The sequence below is a fragment of the Mauremys mutica genome, chromosome 19 (assembly GCF_020497125.1).
Source record: "Mauremys mutica isolate MM-2020 ecotype Southern chromosome 19, ASM2049712v1, whole genome shotgun sequence".
Classification (NCBI taxonomy): domain Eukaryota; kingdom Metazoa; phylum Chordata; order Testudines; family Geoemydidae; genus Mauremys; species Mauremys mutica.
In genome coordinates this window covers 24,519,450-24,539,836 of record NC_059090.1, presented here as the reverse complement: position 1 = coordinate 24,539,836, position 20,387 = coordinate 24,519,450, and the positions used below count along the sequence as shown (strand labels likewise).

At 69.7% G+C, this 20,387-nt stretch overlaps 1 protein-coding gene across 3 annotated transcripts; it reads right to left on the bottom strand.

The window, feature by feature from the left end:
• Positions 1-821: 821 nt before the first annotated feature.
• Positions 822-18,666, bottom strand: CORO6 (coronin 6). 3 transcript variants are annotated; one of them, XM_044993924.1, is made up of 12 exons: positions 18,536-18,666; positions 15,229-15,428; positions 11,944-12,066; positions 10,293-10,422; positions 10,014-10,195; positions 9,191-9,310; positions 8,574-8,693; positions 7,341-7,445; positions 5,765-5,910; positions 5,326-5,383; positions 3,856-4,086; positions 822-3,309 (listed from the first exon to the last, which is right to left on the bottom strand). In XM_044993924.1, exons 2-12 carry the CDS (start codon positions 15,424-15,426, stop codon positions 3,187-3,189), a joined length of 1,536 nt encoding a protein of 511 aa, XP_044849859.1. In that variant the 5' UTR covers positions 15,427-15,428; positions 18,536-18,666; the 3' UTR covers positions 822-3,186. The 3 variants fall into 3 exon arrangements, with proteins under 3 accessions (XP_044849859.1, XP_044849862.1, XP_044849860.1); XM_044993925.1 differs by lacking the exon at positions 8,574-8,693 and having other exon boundaries at positions 823-3,309; XM_044993927.1 differs by lacking the exons at positions 8,574-8,693; positions 9,191-9,310.
• Between the last annotated feature and the right edge of the window lie 1,721 nt (positions 18,667-20,387).

Genomic DNA, 20,387 nt, shown 5'->3' with positions numbered 1-20,387 from the left:
GGAGGTGGGCACAGGGCAGGTAACCTCTGCCCTCCCTGCTGAGCCCCCTCCGGCTGTAGGCACCAGCCCCTTCTGCTGCCCTCAGCAGGCGCCAGTCCCGGGCTCCGTGGCACCGATACAGCATCAAGTGCACTTAGCCAGGAGCCAGGCCGGGCCGGTGGGCTGCCGGCCGCTTTGCCACTAACCACAGAGCCCCACCGGCCCGGCCCCGCCAGGGAGCAGCCCACCCCAGGGCTGTGCCCAGAGCTGGCGCCCTCCCCGGCCCCGTGGGGGTGCTCCGCAGGCAGCCCCTTGCCAGCACGTACGGGGGGAGGGGCAGCCCCCACCCCTGCCCAGGAGCCATGCCCCACAGGAAGCACTGACAGCCCAGCACTGCTGCCCCCCAGCCCCAGGATCCAGCCAACGCCTGAACTATGGGGAGTGGGGGCAGGTCTCTCTGCCTGGGCAGCACCTGCCCCCAGGCCGGGGGTGGGGGTGTCTGCCAACTCCATCATTAGGACAGGCAGCCCCACTGCCCCCTGCCAGCCCTCCAGCGAGCCCTGTGGGGCGGGGCTGAGCCGGGAGCACCCCCTGAGCCCAGCCACAGGCCCCTCCCAGCCCACCCGCTGCAGCCCCATGGCCTGGGCTGAGGGGTCCCCTCGTGCCCCCTGCAGTGCACACGCCTCACACAGGGCCCTAAACCCCAGAGAAACCTTACGTCAAATGGTGCTAACCCCCCGTGGCCCCCCGCCCCCGAGAACACAGCAGCCCTGTGCCGAGACAGGGCCCAGGCCCGCCCCGCGCCAGGCTGGGGGCACTGGGCTTCGCTCGGTCTGCGCAGAGGGCAGACTTCCAGGCACGCCAGCGCAGGGGGCGGCCTGGTGCAGGCGGCTGGCAGGCCATCCCCGCCTGAGGGGACGCGCCGCCCGGCGAGCCGCCATCACACGAACCCAGGGCAGCAGCGGGCACGTGGCTCGCTCCCAAAGCTGTGACGGGGCAGGGACCTTAATCGCCCACAACGCCCCCCCCCCCACACCAACTGTACGGCAGGGGCTGGGCCGCATGGGCACGGCTGGGCGGGGGCCGGGCCACGGGCTGCGAGCACGGTGGACACCAATAAAAGTCTTTACATTTGTCTCTTAGCAGCTGCTGGCTCCACAAGCAGGTGGGGAGGGCGCCCCAAGCCTGGCTCAGGCCCTGGCGGTAGGACACAGCTGGGCACATGGGCTTGGCTTGATTGAAGGCAGCCAAGCAGGGACCTTGGCTCCCCCCGGTCCCCAGAGACGCCTGGTGCAGTGACTGCTGGTAATGCAGCGCCAGCCCCACTCGGGGTGCCCTGCCCACGGTGCAGCGTGCCAACCACTCAGGAGGTAGGGGGCACTGAGCGCTGGGGGGAGCCGGGTTACCCCAAATCCCCCTGCCAAGTTCCATTTCCCCTGCACACCAAGGTGCCCCACAGGCAGATGGGCACCACCCCAGCTCCCTTTGTGCCATGGCAAAGAGCCCTCCTTGGGATGGGCATTGCCATGGCACTGGGGGCTGGGAGAGCGGCAGCCCTGGGGGTGATGTGCCCCCTCTGGCTGGTGCATGGCAGGAGCAGCCCCCCTTGCTCTGCTGGAGGGTGAGCGTGGGGGGCCTTACTCCTGGGAGACGCCCCAGAGCACGGTCTGTGCCTCCTGCTCACTAGCCGAGAGGTCGTGTGGGCTAGTGGTTACAGCACAACACTGCTGGGCTCCAGGGTCCCTGCAGCCGCTGCCATGGGGTGGGGTGGGGACATCCTGGGGGCTGGCTGCATGCATGTCCCCGTCTGGGCAGCTATCTCCCCACTGCAGGCAGCTGGGGGGTGCTGGGCTAGATCCTGCCCCGGGAGCCCCCAGTAGCCAGCTAGGCACACAGTGCAGGGCTCAGTGCTGGTGGGGTGGTTGGCACGGTGCCGGGATTCCTGGGGTCACCCCCCCCCATGCTCACCCCCCACACCAGGGTCAGAGAATGCAGCGTTTATTGCTGAGGGACAGGTACAACACCAGGGGGCCAAGAACCTGCAGGCGACACGCAGCCCCCAGCGCCACCAAAATCCGGGTTCTGTAGCAGGCCTGGCCCGGCAGCAGGGAGAGCGGAGTCCCCAGGGCCAGGCTGCTGCTTAGGGGCACCTCACCAGCGGGGACCCACACGCACGTGGCTGGCAGGGCTGGGCAGGGTGCCAGCTCAGCCGGGTGCCCTGCATGGATGGGGCAGGCTGGGCTGGGGGGGCTTTCTGCCCCCTTCTGCTTTGAGGGCTCCCACCTCAATGCCTGCCCATCCATGGCGGGGGGAGTCCCTGAGCTCACTGTGCTGCACCCCACGGCAGCAGGCCTGAGCGATGCCCTCCCAAGAGCCCAGCCTTGCCCTGGCACCCCCACCATTCAGTGTGCGCTGGGAGGGGCTGGCTGCCAGGGCCCTCACCCAGCCTGGGTTCCCGGCCCATGCGGTGCCCATTGCCTGGCACGAGTCCCCCCTGCACACGTGCCCAGGCAGTGGGCTGAAGCTGCTGGCTGGAAACTTTCCCACTAATGGGGCCGAGTAGGAAGATGGAGGCTCACCACAAACAGGCCTCTGGGCTATGGAGCAGCTCCCCAGGCCAATCAATGTCAGGGGGCAGAAACGCGCAGGGCAGGGGGCTGAGGGGATGGGGACCCGGCCGGGGAGGGCCAGGCAGCAGGCAGGGGGCCCAGCAAGCCCCCACAGTGCAAGGGATGAGGGTTTGCCCATAAATAGGTTGCCTCAGAAGGCTGGGCTCTGTGACCCACGTAACCACCCACTGCCAGCACCTGGACCTGGCTGGGGACGGGGGCAGAGATTAGCAGCAGCTCAGGGTGGGCAGCCAGGGACCTCCCCCACCCCTCCGCCCCCCACGGGGCTTCCCCACACGTCAGCCACAGGGCGGGAAGGGGAATCAGTTACAGCCAGGGAGGGAGAGGGGGGTCGGCCTCTCTCGCCAGCAGAGGCCCCAGGGAGCAGCCCCTAGAGCCGAGCAATCCACCACCACCACCAGCAGCAGCTGGGCTCCTCTGCAGACTGCCTGCGGCGCCAGGGGCTGAGGCCTGCCCGCAGGGGGCCTGCCCGCAGCTCCGGGGCCAGGGAAAACACGTCTCCCAGCTCCTCCCCTGGGGGCTGGATTGAATCCTGTCCATAAGGCTGGGTCCGCTGGGGGCTGCGGCATGGGGGCCGCTAGGCTGTGCCGTTGGTGAATTTGCAGAGTTTGTTCTCCAGGTCAGAGATGCGCTTCTCCTGCGCTTGGACGGTCTGTCGCAGGGAGCGGATCTCCTCCAGCAGATCCTCCAGGCTGGGCCGCTGCAAGGGGGCGAGCAGGGGCAAGGGTCAGAGGTGGGGCCGCCTCACGGGAGTTGTGGGGGGGGCCTGGTCCTTCTCTCCCACCCCCAGCCAGTTACCCCGTCTCATCCTAATCTGAGCTGTGCACATGGGCAGCGCAGCCCTTCCACAGGGCTCTGGAGCCGCCAGGCCCATGGCAGGGCCCCCATGGCTCCCCACCCAGAGAGGGGCTGTCAGCAGGCTAAAGAAAACCTCCTGCCCTCCAGCTAAACGAGACAAGAGTCAGTGGCCCGGCAGAGCAGGAACCTGAGCCCCAGCCTTAAGCAGTGACTCCACCAGGCAGCAGCGAGAGTAGACTGTTATCCACCTGCGTGGTTCAGATACTAGAGGGAAGCCAAGGCCCCAGGCTGTTCTACGGTGCCTGGCTCAGCGGCCCCGGGGACCCTCCCGCCCCTGCCAAGAGGGGTCAGAGAGAACCGTCCCCTGGGGGACCCGCCCGCAGTCCCGGGTGAGCCTGGCGGGGTGCTTGGCAGGCCTTAAGGGGGGGGCGCCCGCCCGGGCACTCACCGAGAAATTGGCATCGCAGGTGGAGTGGCTGCGGCGCGGCCCCACGGGAGGTTTGTTGTCCAGGATGTTCTTCCTGGTGACCTTGAGCTCGCGGTTCTTGAGAGGCACGTAGCCATCCCGCAGCGAGACGAGGATGGGCTCCGCGTCCTTCCCCGCCAGCCACTCGGCCGCCTCGAGCGCCGGCTCGGGGCCGGGCGTGTCGGGGTACAGGTCGTCCTGGAACAGGTCTGACTGCGGGGAGCAGAGGGGCCGGTGAGGCCCGCAGCCTCGGACTGCCTCCCTAGCGCCTCCCAGGCCTCCTGTGCCTCCCCAGCGCCCCACTGACCCCGCCCCATAGCCTAGCGCCCCGTCTACCCTGCCCCATAGCCTAGCGCCACATCGACCCCGCCCCTCCCTGCGCCACATTGAACCCACCCCACAGCCTAGCGCCACATCGACCCCGCCCCATAGCCTAGCGCCCCGTCTACCCTGCCCCACAGCCTAGCGCCCCACTGACCCCGCCCCATAGCCTAGCGCCCCATCGAACCCACCCCACAGCCTAGTGCCACATTGACCCTGCCCCATAGCCTAGCGCCCTGTCTACCCCGCCTACCCTGCCCCAGAGCCTAGCACCACATCTACCCCGCTCCTCCCCCATCGACCCTGCCCCATAGCCTAGCGCCCTGTCTACCCCGCCCCTCCCCGCCTACCCTGCCCCACAGCCTAGCACCACATCAACCCCGCTCCTCCCCCATCGACCCTGCCCCACAGCCTAGTGCCACATCGACCCCGCTCCTCCCTGCGCCCCATTGAACCCACCCCACAGTTAGCGCCTTTTCCCCTGCCCCTCCCCGTGCCCCAACGACCCTGCCCCACAGCCTAGTCCCCTCTACCCTCCCGCTCCCCCAGTCCAGGGCTCCAGGAGCCCCGGGCCTCAGGCCTGTGAGGAAGTGGGGCTGTTCTGTGAGTGCTGAGTGGGGAGTGTTGGCCTGGGAAGGTGGCAGGGGAGTTGTGCCGGGACTGGCTGCATTGGGGAAGGGAGGTACCTGAGCAGGTAACCTGAGAACCCGGGGGGGGGGGGGGGGGTTGGAGGCCAGGTAACACCTCTGCCGGGGACACTGGACAAAGGCCAAAGGCTGAGGGATGAGCTGGGGGGAGGCTGAGTGAGAGGCTGGAGGGAGTTTGTTTGGAGCTGGCTGGGAAATGGAGAGGGGCCCCCCAACAGGGCCTGGGCTTCCCAACGGGGCTGTGGCCTCCCTGGGGCCCCAGATGGACCTAACTAAAGAGGGCCCTGCTGGCTGTACCGGCAAGACCTGTCTTGGACTGTGATCCTGTCGTCCAAATAAACCTTCTGCTTTACTGGCTGGCTGAGAGTCCTGGTGAATCGCAGGGAGCCGGGGGTGCAGGGCCTTGTGCCCCCCACACTCCGTGACAAGGGCGCAGCCCCCATGGAAGCAGGGGCTGGGGCCAGCGGGTTCCCCCAGGACTCACCTTCCGCGGCACTGTCATGACGATGGGCTCGCACTTCCGCTCATGCAGCTTGAAGAACCTGGATAAATGGGGCATGTGGTTACGGGCCTGGCCTGGAGCCCCCCGACCTTCCCATGGCCCAGCCCCCACTCCCTTGCAATGGCCCGCCCTCCCCTCCAGAGCCCCCCAAGGCCCAGCCCCTTCCCCCATGGCAGGGAGCAGTGACTGGCCCTCCCCCCACTCCCCCAAGTCTGTGCCAGGGCCCAGACCCCACCCTGCCAGCAGGGCCCCTGGGGGTCATGGGCAGGGCATGGAGACACCCCCAGGGCTTAGAACTGACAGGGGCTGAGGTCCCGCATGAGCTACCACGGGCGGGATCCAAGGACTTGTGGGGGAGCAGCTCCAGGGGTGTCTGGGCCATGGGGGTTAGCGTGAGCCGTGCCCCCTCCGGCCCCCTCACCTGGCGATCTCGCACTTGCTGACGTCCAGGCCTCGCTTTGGCATGAAGCCCATGCCGCGCTGGGGCTCCTTGCTGCTGTACGTGCTCAGGTAGTGCACGTAGGGCGCCTCGGCCGTGATCTCGAAGTAGCGGATGCTGCTGTCGCCCTGTGGGTGGGCACAGGCAGGGGCATCGGCGCTGGGCTGCAGCACCCCGCAGGGCCCCGCTGCTCCCCACCGCCCATGGGGAGGGGTAATGCCCTGCATGCTGGCAGGGCACTGGGTGCGGGATCTGCCCAGGGTACCCGCCCCCAACCCCCAGCCACTACGGGGCACCGGGATCCCATCCTCAACCCCCAGCCACTACGGGGCACCCGGATCCCGCCCCCAACCCCCCAGCCACTACGGGGCACCCGGATCCCGCCCCCAACCCCCCAGGCACTCCGGGGCACCCGGATCCCGCCCCCAACCCCTGGCCTCTCAGGGCACCCGGATCCCGTCCCCAACCCCCAGCCACTACGGGGCACCCGGATCCCGCCCCCAACCCCTGGCCTCTCAGGGCACCCGGATCCCGTCCCCAACCCCCAGCCACTACGGGGCACCCGGATCCCGTCCCCAACCCCCGGCCTCTCAGGGCACCCGGATCCCGCCCCCAACCCCCCAGCCACTACGGGGCACCCGGATCCCGCCCCCAACCCCTGGCCTCTCAGGGCACCCGGATCCCGCCCCCAACCCCCGGCCTCTCAGGGCACCCGGATCCCGCCCCCAACCCCCGGCCTCTCAGGGCACCCGGATCCCGCCCCCAACCCCCGGCCTCTCAGGGCACCCGGATCCCGTCCCCAACCCCCGGCCACTACGGGGCACCCGGATCCCGTCCCCAACCCCCGGCCACTACGGGGCACCCGGATCCCGCCCCCAACCCCCCAGCCACTACGGGGCACCCGGATCCCGCCCCCAACCCCTGGCCTCTCAGGGCACCCGGATCCTGCCCCCAACCCCCAGCCACTACGGGGCACCCGGATCCCGCCCCCAACCCCCTGGCCACTCCGGGGCACCCGGATCCCGTACCCAACCCCCAGCCACTACGGGGCACCCGGATCCCGCCCCCAACCCCCAGCCACTACGGGGCACCCGGATCCTGCCCCCAACCCCCAGCCACTACGGGGCACCCAGATCCCGCCCCCAACCCCTGGCCTCTCCGGGCACCCGGATCCCGCCCCCAACCCCCAGCCACTACGGGGCACCCGGATCCCGCCCCCAACCCCCAGCCACTACGGGGCACACGGATCCCGTCCCCAACCCCCAGCCACTACGGGGCACCGGGATCCCATCCCCAACCCCCCAGCCACTACGGGGCACCCGGATCCCGCCCCCAACCCCCAGCCACTACGGGGCACCGGGATCCCGCCCCCAACCCCCGGCCTCTCAGGGCACCGGGATCCCGCCCCCAACCCCCAGCCACTACAGGGCACCGGGATCCCGCCCCCAACCCCCGGCCTCTCAGGGCACCGGGATCCCGCCCCCAACCCCTGGCCTCTCAGGGCACCGGGCTGTGTCAGGGCCCAGGGTGCCCTCTGGCCGGCCTGCTGCAACGTTACCTTGCCGCACAGGTAGACGATGCTGGAGTCGGGGTCGTAGAAGGGGAGCAGCACCCCATTGCTGGTGTCCATCTCCTGCAGCGCGACCGGCTCCTCAAAGTTCTCCTGCGGGGGCGGAGGGAGCGCGCGTGAGGGGCGGCAGGGCGGCCCGAGCTGGTTAGCCCCACACACACACACACACACACACACGTTAGTGACGCGGGCCCCTGGCACCAAGCAGGGGACAGCTCTGCCTCCTGGGGGCTGGCCCGGTTCTCCCTTCATCTCCCCCCAGCCAGTGGGGCCAGCCAGCCATGGGGCCAGCCCGCTCTGCCCTCCCTGGCCTGCCTCTGCCATTCACCCTCCTGCTCCTCAGCCAGGCTCAGCCCTGCCCCACAGAGCTGTGTCCCGGTGCCCCCCCGCACAGCAGCAGGGGCAGCCCAGGGAGTGGGGGCTGCCTGTGAGCATCCCCAGTGCCCCACAGGACAGGCCCTGCCCTCCCTCCCCTGCCCCAGAGCATCTGTGCCCCTGACCCCTGGCCTGACCAAGCCATCTCTGCTCACCCCCCCCCCCGGCAGGATGAGCTCCCCCATCCCAGGAGCATCTGCCCCCCAGCCCACACCTGGACAGTCTTGCTCCCACACTCCCAGCATGCACTGCAGTTCTAGCCCCCTCCCCATCCCATGCAAATTCACATCACTCCAAGCCCTGGGAACTTGGCATCATCCCGATGGGCCAGCTCTGCCCCCGCTGTGCCTGTGACTCGGGGGCATAATGCCCTGGTCCGAATGGATGCAATCGACGGGCATCCCCCTCCCCCCCGGCACTCAGAGCAGCCCCGTTGCTGCTTCCCAAGGCCCCCGGGTTTGTGTCCCCCACCCCACAGCTCTGACCCCTGGCCCTTCGAAGGAGCTGGGCCGCCCTGGCTCGAGAACTGCCAGCTGCTGAAACCAATCTGCCGGGAGGGCTCAGTGTGGGGCTGGGACTGGGGGAGCCAGCCCCTCCCCCAGGAACCCGCTGTGCTGTCCAGAATGCCGCTGACGGGGGAATGCAGGGACCTTACCCGTGGCAGGCTGTGAGCTGTGCCCACGCTGCATCCCAGGTGTGGCACTCACAGGGTTAATGACTAGCCCCCTCCTCCTGCCCCCTCCTGCCCCCCCGCAGAGGCCAGCTGCCGTGGCTCTGGGAGCTGCTCAGGGGGTGCGGGGTGATGATGCCCAAGTCCCGGACGAGCACCCCATGCAGTGGTGTTACCGGGTCCCACAAGCCCAGCTCCCGCTGGCTCATGCGGGTAAAGCCCGTGGTAAAGATGTGTCCTTCCCGCGTGAAGACGGCCCGCATGGGCCTCATTCCTTCGTGCGGGGCAAACCTCTCCTGGGGAAGACAGGCAGCGTGTTACCGGGGGCGAGTGGAGCTCCGCCGCCCTGCCCCTACCCCTGCGGCCAAGGCCCGGCGCGCGGGGCCGAGGGAGAGCCGGGCGCGGCGCATGGGGAGCCCTGCCCAGCGAGACCAGAGGCCGTGTCCGGTGTCCTTACCCCAGCCACTAGGCTGCGCTGGAGCAGAGCTGGGAAGGGAGTCGGCCCAGGCCACAGAAATAGAACCCAGGAGTCCGGAGTCCACCCCCTCTCCTTGTAGCCCTTCCCAGAGCGCAGCATCTGGGGCTGTCCCTGCAGGGCCTGGCGCGTTTGAAAGGGGGCTGGGGAGCCCACCAGGGGAGCTCGGGGCATTTCCTGTTCACAGCAGCCAAGGCGCCTCTGTCACGCTGAGCAACGGGTCCCAGGCTCCACACCGACTGTCCCCACCAGGCACAGACACTCGCCGCCCCGCCGGGCAGGCAGGACGAGAGCCGCGCAGCCATCGCCTTCTCCTACCAGGTCCCAGAGCGCCAGCTGCCGCTCACTCATCTTGCTGAAGCCCGTGGTGAAGATCTTGCCATCGGCCATGAAGATGGCTCTGATGGGGCGGGCGCCTTCATGCGGCTTGACTTTCTCCTGGCGCCGGCGGTTAGAGGGTTAAACCAAAACACAGACACACCCCAAGCTGTTAGTCCGAGGTGAGCCCCGCACGCAGGCAGCACGGCACGGCACGGCCCTCCCCGGCCCTGCAGCCCCAAAGCAGCAGACACTCAGCAAACCCCAGCGCTGAGCTGGGCAGTGGCAGGGCTCTAATCCCCCCAGAGGGCACCGAGCAGGCAGTCGCAGGGTGAGCTTCGCCACCTGGTCCTGCCCTCTACGACCAGAGGGGTCTCCGTGCTCTGCCAGCTGTGGGCATCCAGCCTGCCCCCTACCAGTCAGCAGCCAGGAGCGGGGCCCTGCTCGTGAGCCCCGAGAGTAGCCAGGCCATGGGCTCAGGGCTGGCCCTCCGGCTGTGCAGGGCCCAGGTGCGATCCTGGTGACGTGCACGGTTACAGGCGGGAACAGCTGGGTCTCAGCGCCGAGGGAGGGAGCTGTGGGACATGGGGTAACCGCACAGCACAGCCGTGCTGCCCTGGGGTACGGGGAAGCTCGGAGACAGCCCGGCACCTTGGGCTGGAGACACTATGACAGCAGCCCGGCTCCAGCTCCCAGGGGCGGCAGGGCGGGGAGAGGCACAGGATGCTTAGAGCACGGGGCGGTGCATGCGCTCCACGGGCACGGGAGTGCTCCCGGCACAGCGTGCGAGGGCCTGGCCGGTGCTGGAGCGCTAAGGACTCACCGCCACCACCTGCTGCTTGCGGGGGTCGATGAGGCGCACGTGCTTGTCCTTGCAGGTGGTGACGAGCAGGCTGCCGGTGCGGTTCCAGCACACGTTGTAGATGAGGTCGCCGTGCATGTCGTCCAGGGTCAGCAGCATCTCGCCCGTGCCCACGTTCCACAGGATCAGCAGGTTGTCTCCGCCTGGGGACGGGCGGGACGGGACGGGCGTCACCTGGGGGCTGCACCCAGCCCGAGGGTGCAGCCCGGGGACCCTGGGCGCCCGGCCTGGGGGCCTTACCTGCGCTGAGCAGCACGTTGCGAGCCGTGGGGTGCCACGTGATGATGCCCACTCTCTTGGAGTGCCCCTCCAGGGTGACGATGGGCTCCGTGAGGTTCCGCATGGGCACGTAGTCGGGGATCTGCCAGACCTGGGAAGCAGGGGGAGTGAGCGGCGGTGAGGCTGCTCTCTCTGGGGGGTCACAGCCAGATGCTAGTGGGGGGGGCGCATCCAGGCGCCTGCGGGGGCCGACGGCTCTGTGACATTTATGGGCTCAGGAGCCGTAAGCGGCTAAGAGCCCCAGAGCCAATTAACTTCTCCCTTAATCCTCTGGCACGTCCCCCTGCCCCGGGCAGCCGTGGAGAGAGGGACCCACGCCTGAGCCCGGCAGAGAGGGCACTCAGTGCCCCCAAAGACACAGCCTGGGCCCCCCCTCGCCAGGGAGCGCCCCGAGAGCCCAGTGGGCAGCGCTCGCTGTGAAAGGGAACGGGAGCACATGGGGTAGGAACCCGGGGACGGGCCCCCCAGGGACATCCCTTCGCTGGCATTGCCCTGGGGTGCTGGGCTGAGGAGCCGACGCCGTCTGCCCAGCCCCTGGGTCTCCTATTCCCAGCTGCCCCCCACCTCCCGGGAGCAGCCGGCTGCACTGGGAGGGCTTCTGCCGCCCCCGCGGCCACCTGCTAGTGACAAGGGGGAGCCACAGCCCCCCCCCGATCTTCCCCCTGCCCCAGCGCTGCCTCCCATGTGGCTATTCTTAGGTGCTGAGTCAGGCAGCGAGCGCTGCGTCACCGACACCGGCAGGCACCAGCCCCGGCACGTGCCACCCGGCTAAAAATAGCCCCCACACCTCCAGTGACTTCAAAAAGAACAGCACAGCCGGAGCACTGCCCCCCAGCCGCCTGGCCCCCACTGCAGCCCCCCGGCCCCCGCTGCAGCCCCCCAGCCCCCTGCAGCCCCCGCTGCAGCCCCCCAGCCCCCTCTGTAGCCCTGCAGCCCCCGCTGCAGCCCCCCAGCCCCCACTGCAGCCCTGCAGCCCCCCGGCCCCCGCTGCAGCCCCCCAGCCCTCCCTGCAGCCCCCCAGCCCTCCCAGCCACCTGGCCCCCGCTGCAGCCCCCCAGCCCCCTGGCCCCCGCTGCAGCCCCCTCTGTAGCCCTGCAGCCCCCAGCCCCCGCTGCAGCCCCCCAGCCCCCACTGCAGCCCTGCAGCCCCCTGGCCCCCGCTGCAGCCCCCCAGCCCTCCCAGCCACCTGGCCCCCGCTTCAGCCCCCCAGCCGCCTGGCCCCCGCTGCAGCCCCCCAGCCCCCTCTGTAGCCCCCCAGCCCCCCCAGCCACCTGGCCCCTGCTGCAGCCGCCCCAGCCACCTGGCCTCTGCTGCAGACCCCCAGGCCCCCCAGCCACCTGGCTCTCACTGCAGACCTCAGACCCCCTTGCTGCAGACCCCCAGCCACCTGGCCCCTGCTGCAGCACCTCACATGCACATTCCTGCAGCACCTCTCCAATGCCTTCACCCCCCGCAACACCCTCATCCCCCTAAACCAACCTTGTCACCCCCCCAGAGCACGCCCACCCCTTCCCCCCCACAGCACCCTCCCCCCAGCCCATGCTCCCCATTCCCCCCGAGCTCCCCGCCCCGCGAGAAGCCCTGAGCTCAGCCCCCAGCCCGGCCCCCATACCATGACCGTGGTGTCCTCGGAGGCGCTGGCGATGACGTTGTCGTTGTGAGGGCACCAGTCGATGTCCAGCACGGGCGCCGTGTGCCCAGTCACCAGGGGATGGTTCTTATCCACGCGCCCCGTCTGGAACACACAGGCAGGGCAGTGAGCAGGGGCCCTGTGCCTCCCGCCCCTGCCCCACAGCCAGTGCCCCACCGCGCTCTGCCCCGCCCCGCCCCCCAACTGCCGGTATGGGGGGGGTCGTCCATGGGCAGCCAGCGCTGGGCAGAGGGAGCTGACGGCAGCTGGGGGAGCAGAGCCTCCTCCCTAGCCAGGCTACCAGCTGCACCGTGCCCTGGGCCCGGCTCCGGGCCCCCTCGAGGGGAGGGGGCTCCAGCGACTGAGCTGGGGGGTGTCAGCACAGATCCCAATGAGACGGGTGCCCACGTCTCCACACAACGAGCGCCCTCGGCAGAGGGGCCAGGGCCTGGCTGGCCCCGCACTCGAGTCTCCCTCTCGCCCCCTGGGCAGGCAGAGACCGGCAGTGCCCTGCACCCCTCTGGCTTCCCTCCCCCACTGCCCAGCTGGCTTTAGACGAGTGCTGTCAGCAGGAGCGTCTGACCCACACCCCAGGCCCTACCTCCCTGGTGAGCAGCCAGCGAGTGGCCCGGGCACTGGGCAGGGACCACACGGGGTCCCCTTCTCAGCCACACGCCCGCTGGCATGCAAGGACCGGGCAGAGCGTGGGGAGCTGGTGATGGGCGCCCGAGGGCAGGCGGGGTCTAGTCCCAGCGCCAGTCACCCCCTGGCAGGGGCAGGGGCAGGACGGAGAGGGAACACAGGGCCCTGGAGAGGGCTTGCAGGCACCAGAGCGGTGCCCAGGTTTGTCACTCAGAGCCCAGGCTCAGCTCCTTCTCAAACCGTAGATCTCAGAGCGCTGCTCAAGGCAGCATCACCCCCACTGCACAGAGGGGAAACTGAGGCACAAGGCAGGGGATGAGTCTTCCCCAAGGCACTGCAGTGAGTCAGTAGCAGAGCAGGGAATGGAACCCAGGAGTCTGGACTGACCGTCCCCAGCAGGCCACGCCTCCTCCCAAGCGGGCGGGGGCTTGGACTCAGGACTCCTGGGTTCTAAGCCCAGCTCTGGCACCGACTCGCCATGTGACCGCGGGACAGTCCTGTCCCCTCGCTAGGCCTTAGGAGGGAGCCCCACACAAGCAGCCTCTGACCCACCTGCCCCTTCCAGTGAGCTGCCACACCAGGGCAGCGCTGTCCAGCTGGAAATGAGCTGTGGAAACAGTGACCCCGTGGTTTCCTGCTGTCCCCTCGATTGTTCCCGGTATGAGTCACACGTTATTGTGAGCACAGCCTCCCTGCGCCGGACAACTGCTCCAATCCATCTGCCTGGAGCCGCCTGGCCACAGGCAGCCCGGTGCGGGGGGGAGCCAGGTCACGGGCACAACCCGTAGGTGAATCCCCAATGCCCAGACAGGCTGCTGAGCACAGGAGAGGCCCCGGGGGCAGGAGACGGGGCAGTGCTGGGGACCAGACAGACAGAGTGGATACCGCAGAGGATAACGGGGGAGCCGAGGAGCTGAGAGAGGCTTGTAGCCTGGGAGGTGAGGGGGCAGCAGGAGCAGGACAATGATCTTACCAGGGTAAAACATCCCAGAACTTCTGGGACAGATCCCCGCGCTCGGGGCCAGGGCAGGATCAGGCCCCGTTCTACAGCCTCACTGCTTAGCCCGATGCCCACCCCACCTGCCCCACTGACAGGCCCTGCTGCAGTCTGGCTGCCTCCGGCATTGCTCGAGGGCTAGCAGGAGCCCAAAATCCTGCCCCACCTTCTCTGCTGCTCCTCCTGTCTCCCAGCCAGGCTTCCGGCCTGCTCCCCCGGGCTCCAGGAGGATGCACCTCCCCAGCCCTCTCGACTCACCGGCAGCTCCTGTCTGCTCACTCACGGTGCCTGGATGGGGGCTGGCTACAAGAGCCATGGAGCTGCCCAACCCTGGGCCCGGAGGCACCCCCCCACCACCCTGGGGCAAGTCACCCACACCTCTCTCTGCAGCTGCAAAACAAGGCAGTCCCCAGAGCCCTGATTAATTCCCTGAGCAGCCCCTGGCACTGTGTGCCAGCCGCCGAGCCCTCCTGCCGCTACCCACTCCAGCGCCCGTTCACAGCCCCGGGGCCGCATGCCCGGCCGGAGCCTGTCACTCTCCAACCGCCCAGGCTGTAGCCAGAGGTGCGGGGCCCGACCCACCAGGGGACATGAGGGGGTTCAGAGTGGCTGGCTGGGAAAAGGCACCGTGCTCTGGGAGGGGGCCTGCGGGCGCCCCACAGCATGGCAGCTCCTGCCCGCTGGCTCCTCGAGAGCTGCCCCACGCGCTGGGGGAGGCGGGGGGTTCCCTCGCTAATACACCCCACTCGTGGCAGCTGCTGCCTGAAAGGAGGCGCCCTCGGCCAGCGTGGCCAGAGGAGCCGGGAGCCCGGCTGCTAACCCCTTCGTCTGCGAGCTCGTGCCAGAGGGGTGAGGGTAGAACCCACCCACGCCCCGTGTAGGGAAAACCCCACAGCCGGGCTCTGCTGCGGGCCCCTAACCAGCCCCAAGCACAGCACATCAACCTGGCCCAGTCCCGGGGCTGGCACGGGGGGTGGCGGCTTTTGGCAGCCAGCGGGCTGGGAGCTGGGCTGTGTGCTCCTGGCCATGGCCCCACAGCCCCAGGGTGCAGGCGTCACAAAGGGCTGCCTGTGCCCGCCCAGCTCCCCCCATGCCCGCGCTCAGGAGAGGCCGGGGCAGGGGCGGCCCGAGAACCGGGCAGCCCGCGATGGGCCGCCCTAGGACTCTCCCAGCTCCAGGCCCGAGGCTGCAACAAAGGCCTGGCGAGGCCGGGCAGCTGCTCCCGGGGAGGGGCTGGCAGATGCCCCCCACACCTGGCACCGCCCCCAGCCAGGCCAGCTGGACTCACACGCGGCCGAGCCCGGCTGCCAACGCAGAGGGGGCCGTGGCCCAGCGCTGCGTCGGGGAACTCACCGCTCCCTTCTCCCTGCACTGTTGCTCCTGCTTGGCTCTGCCAGCCAGGGGCCACCACGCAGGCTGGGGCTTCGCACAGAAACACGCCCCGCTTGGAGGCAGCCCCCCCCCACGGCCTGCCCCCCCATGGGCCCCCTGGCGGCTGCCATCCCCTCCCCCCAGCGCATTATACAGCACCCAGCCATCTCCACCAGCGCCCGACTGCGGGGAGCCCAGCACGCCGGCGGGTTAACCCAGCCCCGGGCTCCCGCCTCCCACGCCAGCCACTCACTCACCTTGGCCAAGGGCAGCACCATGAAGGCCCCTCCGCCGCCGGACTCCACGATGATGGCCACGAACTTGGGGTTGACGGCGCAGAAGGAGCTGTCCCAGGTCACCCTGGACACCCGGATGTCCTCGTACATCTGGTCGGCCTTCACCGGCTGCCCGAAGACGTGCCGGAACTTACTCTGGCGCACCACCCTGCGGCTCATGGCTGGCGGGAGACGGGGGGTCAGCGAGGGAGCAGGCCCCCAGCGCCGTCAGCCCTGTCCCCTCCCTGCCTGGCCTCCCCAGCCACCGGGGCACAGCAGGCCCTGCGGGCTCCAAGCCGGCAGAGCTGTGCGGGAGCCCAGGGCCGGACTAGCTGGTTTGGGTCCATGGAGGAGCGGCCTCTGAATGTGGATTCCAGCCTCTCTCGGAGGATCTGGCTGGAGACAGGGTGAAGGGGCTGCTTGGCGTCTGTGCCCCATGGTGGGACCCGCGCCGCAGAGCAGGTGCTGGGAGGCAGCCCGCGGCGGGGCAGGGCAGGCGAGTTCCCAGACTGCCAGCCCCCCCATCCCAGTGCAGCAGGAGCTCTGCGAGCGCCCTTAGCCGCAGCACCGTGCCCCCATTAGAAGAGCAGCAGAGGCAACACCTGGAGCTGAGAGAGATGCTGGGGAGCCAGGCGGGAGCGTCCCTCCTGGGGCTAGCGGAGCTCTGCTTCCCCCGACCCTGCCTCTCTCCTGGGACAGAGCCGAGGGACGGAGCCCAGCCCAGAGAGCAGCTGCAGCCCTATGGGACTACGGGGCTCTGGATCCCTACTGCCCTGGGTCAGCCCACCCATGGTCCCGCGGCCACTGCCCTGGCCAAACGCCAGCCCTGGCCAGGCAATGCCATTCAGACTCCCTACCACCAGGCCCCCGCAGCCTGTTGGATCAGAGATGTCGCCTCACTTCCTGCCCCAAACTGCTGGCAGCATTGCTGTGTAGGCGTTAAACAAACCACATTAGCCTTCAGAGGTGGCTGCATGTGCGTGGTGGGTAGATGGTTTCCCACCCCAAGAGTTCTGGGTCCAGAGAGCCCAGGTTCATGGGGGGGGACAAGGGGGGGCTGCCTTGCCTGGGTGGGTGGAGCGTCACCGCCATCCTGGCGACCGTGACAATGCTGCCCCCACGGCCATTCCATGGGGGCCCCCCCCCACGCTGCCCCCTGGTGGGAAGCGTCAGCAGCACCGTGGTGTGGGAAGGCCCCTGTGGCTCCGGGCTGCAGCACGTCTCCTCAGCAACACCAGCTGCTGCAAGCGCATGGCCCTGCACCCTGCGCTGGCCTCATCGGCACCGACCCCATGGGTGCTTCGGGACTGGAGCACCCAAGGAAAGAAAATAGTGGGTGCTCAGCACCCACCAGCCGGACTTGGGGGAGGGTGGAGAGCAGCGAGCGGGCGGGCGGGGGCCTTGGGGAGGGGAAGGAGTGAGGGTGGGGCCTTGGGGGCAGGGCCTCAGGCCAGAGCAGTGGTGGAGCACCCGTGGGGAAAAGTAGAAGTGGGCGCCTATGGCTGGCCTCCCATAGAACAGAGTCAAGGGCAGAGTCTCGGGCCTGATCTTCGAGGCGCTCAGCGGCCGGGGCTCCGCGTCTCTGGAGGGGCCTTTGGCTCCGGGCTGGGGACCGAGGTCCATAACTCCACCCCTCGGGCCCGGGGAACTTTGCACCACCAGGGCAGAGCCCAGCTGGGCAGCAAACAGAGCATCCCACGGGGCCAGTCCCAGACCACGGAACAAACCCCCAGGGGCCCTGCTCCCACTCGTCTCTGAGCCCAACCCGGAGCAGCGTGGCCGTACGGGGAGGGGAGGGACAGGCTGCCCCGCTGCTCACCCAGCTCTCCCCGAAGGAAGCACGTGCTGTGGCTGACGGCGCTCTGACACCGCGGTGATGGGGGTGAGCCGTGCACGGAGCAGGGCAGGCGGCAGCTGAGACATGCAGTGGCCTGGGGCTACAGGGGCCGTTGGCCCCCCTGGTGCGGGGCTGGGAAGGTGGCCACTCGCCTGTAAGCTGTCTGGGCTGTTAGTACAGCGCCTGGCACAGGCGGGCTCTGGGTGCGACCGCCACGTAACCAGATACAACAGGGACTGCCAGGGGCGGAAGACGGTACAAAGCCGGGGGGGGGGTGTCTCTGCATGAGTCTGAGAGCACAGAGCCTGTCTCGGTGCTCACCCGCCTGGCCCCCGTCACGGCCTGCCATGGCTTTGCCACATCCCATCCCCCAGGGAAGGAGGGAACCTGGATTCCCGGGAAGCCATCTGCTGCCAGGCTGTTGCTGGGCTCCGTGGGAAGCTGGCCTGGCCCCACACGGGGCGGTTTCCAGCCACCTGCCCCTCTGCACGCCGGAACCCCTGGGGGCTGGTGCTCTCCGCCAAGGCTAATCCGCGCAACAGGCCAAGCCCCGGGCTCGGGGCAGCCATGAAATCGGCCCTGGCTCTCGGCCCTGCCCTCTCACGCCGCGCTGGGGCCCATCCCCTCCACTCCGTGCCCAGAGGAATGAACCTCCCAGAGCCGCTGAGCCCCACTCAGCCGTCTCACGCGCCCAGCAGCCTAGGAGCGCCTGGCGCCAGCGCTGCCCCACCTCACCCCACTTCACAGGTGGGGACACTGAGGCCAGGGGCGGGGCGGGACTTGCCCAAGGTCACCCAGCAGGCCAGGGGCAGGGCCAGGAGCTGAAGCCAGGTCCCCTGTGGCTTGCGGCGGTTCATCCCTTCTCCTGCCAGCAGCGCGCCCGGCAGCCCGGGGGGAATCACCCCGGGCTCGGCCTCCCCCGACCGCGGCTGGGGGCAGAGCCGAGCCGCCGGCGCCACTCGGGGGTTCCGGGGCCACCCCAGGCTCCCAGCGCAGCCCCCCGGCCTCCTTCCCCGCCGAGCGCAGCCCCGCTGGGGGGCCAGGACCAGACCCCCCCCCGGCACCACCTGCGGGCCCGGGCAGGAGCGGGGCACGTCGGTTACTCCGAGCCCCGCTCCCCGATCAGCCCCGCTGGCAAAGCGCCGCCTGCCCCGGGAAAGGGGCCGCGGGCTCCCGCCCCCGCAGCGCCCCGGGGAGCCGCGGCCCCCGCCCGCCACAGCGCGACGCGGCCGCGGCTAAAGAAGGAGACGCTGCGGCGGCGGCGGCGGCGGGACGAGCCGGGGTCACTTTCCTAATATAGGCGCGTCCCTGCCAGCCCGGGCCGGGGGGGGGCCGCCCCCGGGGACCCCGCGAGCCGAGCCGGGCCGGGCCGGGACCCCCCACCCAGCCGGGCCGCCCGCCCCGCAGCATCTCCCGGCCCCACGGGGCGCGGCCCGGGCCGGGGCCCCTCACCTGCTCCGGGGCGAGCTCGCTGCTGTGCCCGGCCCGCCGGGGCGGCTCGCTCGGGCTCTCGGGCTCCGGGACGGAAATGGACGAAGCGCTTCGTGCGGCTCCAGCCGGCCCAGCCCGCGGCAGCTGCTGCCAGCCACGTGCGGCCGGGCCCGGGGAGCGACAGCTGCGGGGGGGGGGGGGCGAGCCCCCGGCGGGGGAGGGGCCGGCGGGCACCAGCTGCTGCCCCGCCCCGGGGGAGGGTGATTCCCCCCCCACGCCACCCCCTCCAGCCCCAGGGGAAGAGCTGCCCCCGCCCCCCAGTGACCTCTCCCTGCACCCCTGGGCAGCACCACAGTGGGCCTCGCCCCTTCTGGCAGGCAGGCCTGGCAGCGCCCAGCAGCTCCGTGGGGGGGGAGACAGGCTCCTGTTGGGGGGGGGCTGAGGACAGGGGGAGGGGGGCTCAGGGAGAGGGGGGGCTCAGGAGGACAGGGGGAGGGGGTAGCCTTGCGTGGCTGGGGCCGCTCCGAGGGTTTGGGTGTCACCAAAACAATCCATTGGACAAACCTAAGAGCAAACTGCTGGTCCCCCCCACCCCCGCTAGTCTGAGTGGGGCCAGCCCTGGGGGGGCGGTGACATCATACAGCTGATGGGCTGCTGTGGTGGCTTGTGGGCTACCAGCACTGAGTGGCAGGACCCCCCCGACAGCTGGAGCTCACCGCAGCGCGCGAGGCTGGGTGGACAGACAGGGCACGGCAAGCCCTCAGCCAGGCGCCAGAGCAGGCAGCCACCAGGGGCCAACGCCCATCAGACTAATGAATTCACCCTCCCACCCCCCGCAGAGGCCACTGTCGCCTCCATCACGCATAGGGAAACTGAGGCACGGGGAGTGTGGGAGTGTCACAGGGTCAGGTGGAGTAAAGCCCCACAGCCCCGTCGCCCCATCTCTGCTCCAACCACCAGGCACCGCTGCATCAGGGCACATGCTGTGCGTGGGCCCTGTGGCCTGTCGCGTCCCCAGCTGGCTCCAGCAGGCTGAGCACCCAGAGGTGAAGGGGCAGCATCTTGAGCCTGCGCGGGGGTCGGGGCCCAATGCCCAGCAGGAGGGGAGGGATTGCTTTGGGGGGGATATGGGGAGCAGCTACACCCCCCTTCACACAGCAGCGTTGGGGTGACCGCAGCGGCTGCAAAGCAGGAAGTTTGCTGGTTGCTGCAGCTCCTCACCGGGGGCAGGAGGGGGACAGCCCGGCCCTGGCTGTCAGCACCTGTGATGGGCCAACTCACCCGTGGGTCCTGCCCTCCCGCGAGGCACCGGAGAGCGTGCGCGCCGTCACAGCCAGCCCGCAGTCCGGACCACGCACCAGGCACGGCGTGTGCTACCCAGCGGGGCAGCCCCGAGAGCCCCCGCGGAGGCTGGCGATTCTCAGGCCCAGGCAGACGAGGCCGAGGGTGAGGACTGAACAGAGGCTCAGAGCAGAGCCGGGATGGGCCCAGGGCCAAGCAGCAGAACCCAGGTGTCCTGCTTCCAGGGCCTCTCCCTGGCCGTGCCGCCCTGCGCTGCGCTGGGCACTATGCGGGATGAGCCGGGACTCTGAACCTGCTGGGAAAATGCAGCGTCGTTAGCACAACTCTGGCTCAGAGGGGCTGGGGGGAAGGAACAGGCCCCAGGTCCCTGCTGGACACAGCACAGCCAGAGCCCTCGGCCACAGCCCCGGTGCCAAATGCCACCAGCGCAAGGCATTCTGGGAGAGCCCGATGCTGCTTGGCTGCAGCCCAAGAGCAAAGCCGCAGTCGGCAGCGTGTTCTGGTAACGTTCCCTGCAAACCCTCAGCACGGCAGGCCCAGCCCCCTGCAGGGCTGCAGCCGCCCCCGGGGG